The following is a 7,405-nucleotide window of genomic DNA, read 5'->3' on the forward strand; positions in this document are numbered from 1 at the left end:
TTCACAGTGGCCCCTATCTTTGCCCTTGGGCTCCACAGCATAGCAGGTGTGGTTTGCTGGAGACTGAAGTACTGAATGGCCAGCCCTATTGTTTGTCCCAAGAGAGCAGGCCTTGGCAAAAGTTAAATTGTTCTAGTCTGATTTAACTTCCACCTTTTATTGGGCTAGAATTTTCCAACAGTTTTGAATCAAAATTCATAGGATGTCCCCAGACTACCTTTTAACTGTATTATCCATCTGTGTCACTGAGCCATCAAAATGTTCCCCGACTTCCAGTGTACCGAGAAGAGCCCATTGGTTACCATCACTCTTTTACTGTCTATGGAAACCTCACCTGTGCTATCTTTCTAAGAGGATGGATCTGTAAGGGAAGGGCATTTGCTGAATGGAAGTTGAGGGTGGGAGGGTGGGGAACAATGCTTAAAACTATGCACTCTTGAAAAATCGTTATTGAAAACATTTCAATCTGCTTAATTTCAGTACCCTGGGGCAAGGCCCCACTGTAGTTACCAGACTGGGGGGCAGATGGGACCGCTTGGAAATCCCGGATGCCAGCCCCAGGGGTTGGGCCTCCATCTCACCAGGTAGGGATGGGAGTGGGATGCCAGAGGAGGTGCAGAAACTGGACGAGGTGAGGTTAAGGGACTCCAGGAAACTGCTGGGCCAGACCGCCTGGGAGTGACGTGCTCCCAGGAGGGCAGAGGCGTGGCCAGAAGCCAGGCAGTCCTGAGCCACCTGCAAGCCAGAGGGTGACTGGGACATCAGAAGCACCATGGCAGGAGGCCACTGGGGGGCGCCCGCGAGGCCGCGGATGCCCGCGCCCACCACACCACAGAGAGCCGTCACCGGCCGCCAATGGGGGGCGCCTTCGTGGGGCGGGTCCTGGGAGCACTGTAGCGAGAAGAGCACCGCGGCGCAGTCGCTGTTTCCCGCAGATGGAGTTTTGGTGTGAGCTGCCGGCCGGCAGGCGTGGGCCCCCACGCCCTGGGACGTCTACCCTGGCCCTGGCCCTTGCCTCCGCCGGGCTCCTGCTGCTGCTGTTGCGGCCCCTGGGTAAGGCCCGCCCCCGCCCATCCCCCGACCCCCTCAGATCTGGCCTCCACTTCTGATTCTCTGCCTCCTTCCACAGGTTGCTTGGGCGCTGGCGACACCCTGGGGGCACTGTCCACGGACGTCCCCGCAGACCTTGATGCTCCATGTGCCCCCAGTGCCACCTGTCCCTCGGGCAGACGTCGCTTCCCTCGGCAGGTCACCGGTGGTAGCCCGCCTCCCAGTATCTCGCAGTACGCTACTTCTAAAGCCTCCCACGAGTTCCTTCCCCGTGAGTACTGTGGCCTCCATGCGGGAGGAGGCGCCCAAGCAGCCTCGAGGACCTTAAGGGACAGAGGAAGAAGGGGCAGGGAGAGAGAGGAGACCTTCCTTTCACTAGTGCTTACTGAGCACCTATTGGTGGAACCTCCCATGCTGCTGAGGTAGAAGGCAAGGAAGGTCGGGGGAGCCTGGGGCGTGCTGTACATCCTGCCTTCCTGAATGGCCGGTGGGGACAGCATCTCTCCATCGGGCCCAGGCCCTGATCCAAGCTCCCAGCCAAGGCCTCTGGGGGTCTCCAGCACCGCTTTCAGGGAGCCTTCCCTTGTGTGTTTGGGGTCACATCCATAAGTGTTCTCTCTAGCAGTGCCTTCCAAGCTGGTTGAAGTAAGACTCACATAAGGAATACTTCTCATCCTGGAACTCATTGCTCAGAATTTAAGTGTCATGGGAAGTCTCACACTGAGGACCCCGCAGCACTCCGCGGTGCGTGCTGCCGTTCCCTCTCTTGTGTTAGCCTTTACAGCTGCTGGTGATGGCCTACTTACATTGATCTCACAATCTACTAGTCCATTTGGAACACCTAGGAGTGGGTCTGCTGTGGTGTTGGATACGTGCCTCTTCAGTTGAAAGAATTTTTCCATAAAAGCTTTTCCAAAGTGGCTGTACCCGTTGAGCTTCCCTTGAGCAGTGAGTGAGCAGTCTGGGGCTGTGATCCTCACCAACTCCTAGCATCAGGGACATTTAGTTTTGCCTGGCAGGTGACGGTGAGCAGAACGTCACTGTGATTTAAGTCCATGCTCCCCTGAGAACTAATGGGGCTGAAGAGCTGCATTCATTGCTGTTGGGGTTTTATCCTCAGATGTGTGCGCGTTCATGTGCAGTGCTCATTTTTCTCTTAGGTCATCTGCTTTTCTCTCACTGAATCACAGGAGGAGGGTCCTAGAGAAGGAGGAAAGGGTCTTTTTGGTTGAAGTAGGGGAACCAGATGGAAACACAGATGAATTGTGAAGGGCCTAGCCTAGCCAGAGCTGAGGCCTGCTTGACCAGGACAAAGGAGCCAGTGAATCACGCCCAGACTGGTCAGCCCTGGGACCTGACGTGAGGGATGCCTGGGGGATGCTGAGGCCCTTCTAAGGCTGGAGACCCCAATCCTCATGTGAACAACACCATTATTTGATGACCAATGAAGAAGGAGAATCGTTGGATGGGTGCAGGCCAGCTAGAGTGGTGGGAGCTCAGGCTGAGGAGAGGGAGAGGGAGAGCTGTGAGATGCAGCTGGAAAGGTCCACTCCTTATCAAGCTCCTTGTACTTCCCTCCTCAGCCTGCGGCTTCTCCTATGAACGGGACCCCACCCTCAGGGATCCGGAGTCCATGGCTCGGCGGTGGCCGTGGATGGTCAGCGTGCGGGCCAATGGCACACACATCTGTGCAGGAACCCTCATTGCCTCCGACTGGGTGCTGACTGCAGCCCACTGCACGACCGAGTGAGTCGGGGCCTAGACAGACGGGTGGAAAGTCATGTGGAGCCACCGGGGCTTCAGTCATTCTGCCAGCTGGCCCCTCAGTGGCAGAACCCCGTAATCCCAGCCTCACCCCAGCTCCTAGCAGGGTGGAGCTGAGTCCTGTAGATTCCTTCCTAGGAACTGGAGGCTTGCTCCCCTCATCTGATCCCCTAGTCCTGTGCAGTCATTCCACAGATAGGAAACGAAGACTTGCAAAGCACTGTCTAGGTCTTCCTCCTGTGCACAGAAAGAAGATTCTAATTCTTCTGTTCCATACCCTTTGTTTCACTTATTCCTTCCTTCATTCAACCAGTAGCCTTGACAGTCTTTGAAGCCAGGCCCTGGTCTGGGCACTGGTAGCAGAAGAGGGCTGCCCCACTCCTGTCAGGTTGCTGGGGAAGACAGACAAGAATATAGATGCTCACAGTCTGGTCAGTGTGGGGACAAGAGAGCAGGCGTGCCTGTGGTCTGGAGCCAGGGGGCGACCTGAGGGTCACATCTGGCCATGAGGGCTGGCCAGAGGAGAAGTGATTTCCACGCCTAAAGGACACACTGAGAAAGAAAGCTAGAGGGAGGGTTGGATGATTGCACAAGGCCTCTGTCACTCCTGGGACCCAGCATGGGTTACTGGACAGAGTCTAAAGTTTGGAACCAGAGAAAACTGGGTCCATATCCCACCTCCACCACTTGCTAGCTGTGTAGCCTTGAGTCAGTCACTTGAGTCAGTTTCCCTCTCCATAAACTGAAGGGTTGTTGTCAGGACTGACCACACGGTGTCTGTGTGTGCAGGGCCCCATTCACACCTGCCCTGAGAAGTGGGCTCGGGGACTCGAAGCAGGTGGGTGGCTTGCCTGGATTTGCTCAGAGTACAACAGTGCGGTGGAGTTTAGGGGGGTGCAGGCTGTTGTGGGGTTCCTGGGACTAATGGAGGACTCCCCTTGCCCTTCCCCTAGGAGTGACGTTACCTATTCAGTACGGGCAGGGAGTCCGTGGATTGACCGGATAACGAAGACTTCCATCGACACCCTGGCAAAAGAGGTCATCGTGCACAGCCGTTATCGAGCCAGTCGCTACTGGTCCTGGGTTGGCCGGGCCAACGACATTGCCCTCCTCAACCTGGATCGGCCACTGCAGTACAGCAAGTATGTCTGGCCCATCTGCCTGCCTGGCTTGGACTATTCGGTGAAGGACTACTCGCTCTGCACTGTGACAGGCTGGGGACTCCCCAGGGTTGATGGTGAGTTAGAACCTTCCTACCCCCAGCAGGGTGGATGGTGCGGGATAGAACCTGGGTGCAGGCCAGGGTCTACCGTGGACAGGCATTTCTGAGACGCCTTCCCCAGGGAGCCCACCACCCCTCTCCTGTCAGACTCTTATCTCTTTTTCCCTTTGAGGGTTTCAGCAGTGAATGTATCTAGGGGACCCAGATTGCCCTCGAAACCCTCAGGCCCAGGTCAGGGTATGTAAACAGGCCGTCCTTGAAGGCATAGTGGGCACAGAGTGATATCTTGCTATCTGCACACAATCCTACGGCATCATGTTTTGAAGCAGAACAGGCAAGGCGAGAGGACAAGGGGTCTATGTCTGTAATAGGGTCCCCAGAAGACCCATGCATCTGGCTAAGGGCAGTCTGCACCCGGAAGCTGGGAGTCACCGAGGGTTCCCCATGTCTCCCCCTACCCCAGCAGTGGCCCTCAATCCCTTATCATCCCAGTTTAGGAGCCCAATGAGCAGGAGTGTTGTCCCAGGGCCATCCAAGGGCCCCTTTCCTTAGCCCAGAAATGTCCATCCTCTTCAGGGAACCCCTGTCCCTTTCCCACAAGAGAAGTGTTCTTCCCTGTGGTCGCATAGAGCCAGCATGCCTGAAAGCACCCAGGATCTCCAGCCCAGGTGGGGTGGCTTTATGTCATCCCTGCCATGGCCTGTCTGGTGAATAGTTGGGAACGGTTGGAAGTCACCTGTCCCCTGGAAGCTCAGACTTAGGGACAGACACACACTTGTGAGACTGGGGAGGGGAGTGAGGAGCTCCTGGAACCACAGAGGCGAGTCTGGGGAAGCTCAGGGGAGGAAGAGGCCTTTGAGGAAAGCTTGAAGAAAAGGCAGGATTTGGACCTCAGATAGACTTGGTAGGCTTCGGGGATAGACGGAATGCAAAAGTCAAAATGCCGAGATCAGAATGGACTTGATGGATTGGACTCTGCCAGATGTGAGATCAGGCCCAGCAAAGCCAGATTTTGGGTAAACTGCTCCAGGGTCTCTATATTGAGGGGCTTTTGGGAAGCGTCTGGAGTGGTAGGTGGGCTAATCCTGGAGAGATCTCCAGGGCTGCTGTGTGGCAAGGAACAAAGGGAGGATGGGCATGAGGCCAGTGGCTGCAGGCACGAGCTAAACAGCCAAGCCTGAATGGGGGCCCCTGTCCCACAGGTCAGTGGCCCCAATTTCGAACCATCCAGGAGAAGGAAGTCACCATCCTGAACAGCACAGAGTGTGACAGCCTCTACCGCAGGTTCTCCAAAATCCCCTCTCTGATTCAGATCATCAACTCCCAGATGATTTGTGCAAAGGACGTCGACAGGGAAAAATTCTGCTACGTGAGCATCTCTAGCCCTTGCTCATTTGCCTCCAAGGGCACCTGGCCAGAATTGGGGTGAGGGGCACAGCAGAGGCAGGACATGTGGGGAGGAGAGAGGGGCCAGGGATGAGCAGGGGTAAGTGAGGAGGAAGATGAAGGAGGGGAAATTTGACAGGGAATGGAGATTGGGGGGAATGAGATGAGAGTTGGGGAGAGAGAGATGGGGAGTGGGGATGGAGGTTGGAGATGCAGGAGGACGGGAAGGGTGGGAAGATGGAAGGTGGATGTTAAAGAGATGGGGGATGGAGAGAGATGGAAGGTGGAGCCTTTTAAGGAAGGTCTCCTGGGTCAGGACTTCGAAGGTACCTCTCAGCTATAAGACACTTGGAGGCTGCGCAGAAGGTTTGGTGAGGGCACCCTGCTTGTTCCTGAGCTGGATCAAGTCTCCTTTGGACCACATGTGGCCTCCCTTTTGTTCTCCACCCCTCCCCGCAGGAGATAAGTGGGGAGCCCTTGGCCTGTCCTGTGCAGAACATATGGCACCTGGTGGGAGTGGTGAGCTGGGGCCCAGGCTGCAAGAAGAGCGAGGCTCCGCCTATCTACGTCCACATCTCCTCTTACCAACAGTGGATCTGGGACCGCATCAGCGGGCAGACTCTGCCAGCCCCACCCCGGGCCCTGCTCCTGGCACTCCTGATGCTCCTCAGCTTCCTTGCTGCCCTCTGATGCTCTGCTGTCCCTGGGTCTGCCCTCTCTTGCCCAGGCCCCTCCTCACCCTCTTGTCTAGAAGGCTGCAGGTGCAGTTCTCAGCCCTCACAGGCAGGGGAGAGACTCGATGTTCAATTAAATGGCTCTCTTCCCCATGCCTCCTCCTTCCTGGGCCTGCTGCAGTGGGAGATGAGAGAACAGGGAAGGGGTGGGATGGGTGGCTTCCGGCAGTTGATACTGCAAAGTGCAGAGCCCCAGCTCCATCCGCAGGCTTGGGGTGGCTCCCGCAGAAGGTGGAGGGAATGTGTGGGGATGATACTGGGGTCAGATAATTCAGGGCCTAGAATGTACTGCCCAGGCTCATTCTGGGGCTGCCAGGACCCAGTGTGACGCTGGGCCTAAGGTTGCAGCTCTGGGCCGTGGAGGTGAGTGTGTTCTCCTTGACTTTGACCCATCTTCTGGCCTGTGGCTGGAACATACTCTGTCATTGCCCTGAAGCACTGTAGTTAACTTTGACCTTCCAACCCTGTCCCCTGCCTGGACTTGGGGCAGATGCCCACTGGGATCAGACATTATCCCCATGATTAGCAGATATGCCTGTCCTTAAACGGCTAGTGGAGACCCAAGTCAGACGTCAAGGACGCAGCTGGTAGAGGAGATGTGGCCCGGGCCTGGACTTAACCCAGGCATTGCCAGCTGCTTCTCTGACTTCTAGTGGGCCCCGCTTCCCTGGGCCTCTGCTGCGAAGCCAACAGAAGGGTTCTGGCTTGTATCGGTAGAATGGTCTTTGCCAAAACTGTATGTATGAGACACCCACAGGCTGGACCCCTGGGCAGAGCCAGGGTTTCCACATGGTGGCCCAGTGAGTACGCAGCTTGCACAGCAGGGCCTTCTGTAATCTCTGCCCCCCGCCGTGGCTCTAAGACCCCGTGCTCCTTCCCCCATGTCAGCCTGGTTCCCTTGCCTCGTGTAATAATGATTTGGGTCCAGGCTGGAATCCAGGCTTGACTCCTCTGTGTCTCAAGCACCCATCTATTGACACCAGGAAATGGAGCAGAGGCAAGCACAGAGCAGGCAGCTTCCTTCTTGGTCCTGATGCCCTGCCTCAGGGCTGAGCCCCACCGGCCACAGCTGACCCTCTGCCCCTCGGCCCACCACCTCTTCCTCCAGCTCATCTGAATTCAGAACAGAAAAAAGTCAGGAAAGGGAACGACAGCCTGGCCTTCACTGCCTATCACTGATCACTGTATCGCCCTCCACGTAAATGCTCCAGGGACGGGGTACCTGAGCAGTCATCTCAGGTCGCTCGGG

General features: G+C 56.4%; 1 protein-coding gene across 1 annotated transcript; it reads left to right on the plus strand.

Annotated features, from left to right (window-relative positions):
• The first annotated feature begins 402 nt into the window (after positions 1-402).
• On the plus strand, positions 403-6,249 carry PRSS50 (serine protease 50). The gene is made up of 6 exons (XM_086368358.1): positions 403-1,053; positions 1,130-1,321; positions 2,634-2,796; positions 3,768-4,051; positions 5,239-5,405; positions 5,882-6,249. Exons 1-6 carry the CDS (start codon positions 936-938, stop codon positions 6,110-6,112), a joined length of 1,155 nt encoding a protein of 384 aa, XP_086224484.1. The 5' UTR covers positions 403-935; the 3' UTR covers positions 6,113-6,249.
• Positions 6,250-7,405: the final 1,156 nt, after the last annotated feature.

Source organism: Bos grunniens, chromosome 22 (assembly GCF_055505025.1).
Source record: "Bos grunniens cultivar Pamir isolate PY7600 chromosome 22, Bosgru_T2T1.0, whole genome shotgun sequence".
NCBI lineage: Eukaryota > Metazoa > Chordata > Mammalia > Artiodactyla > Bovidae > Bos > Bos grunniens.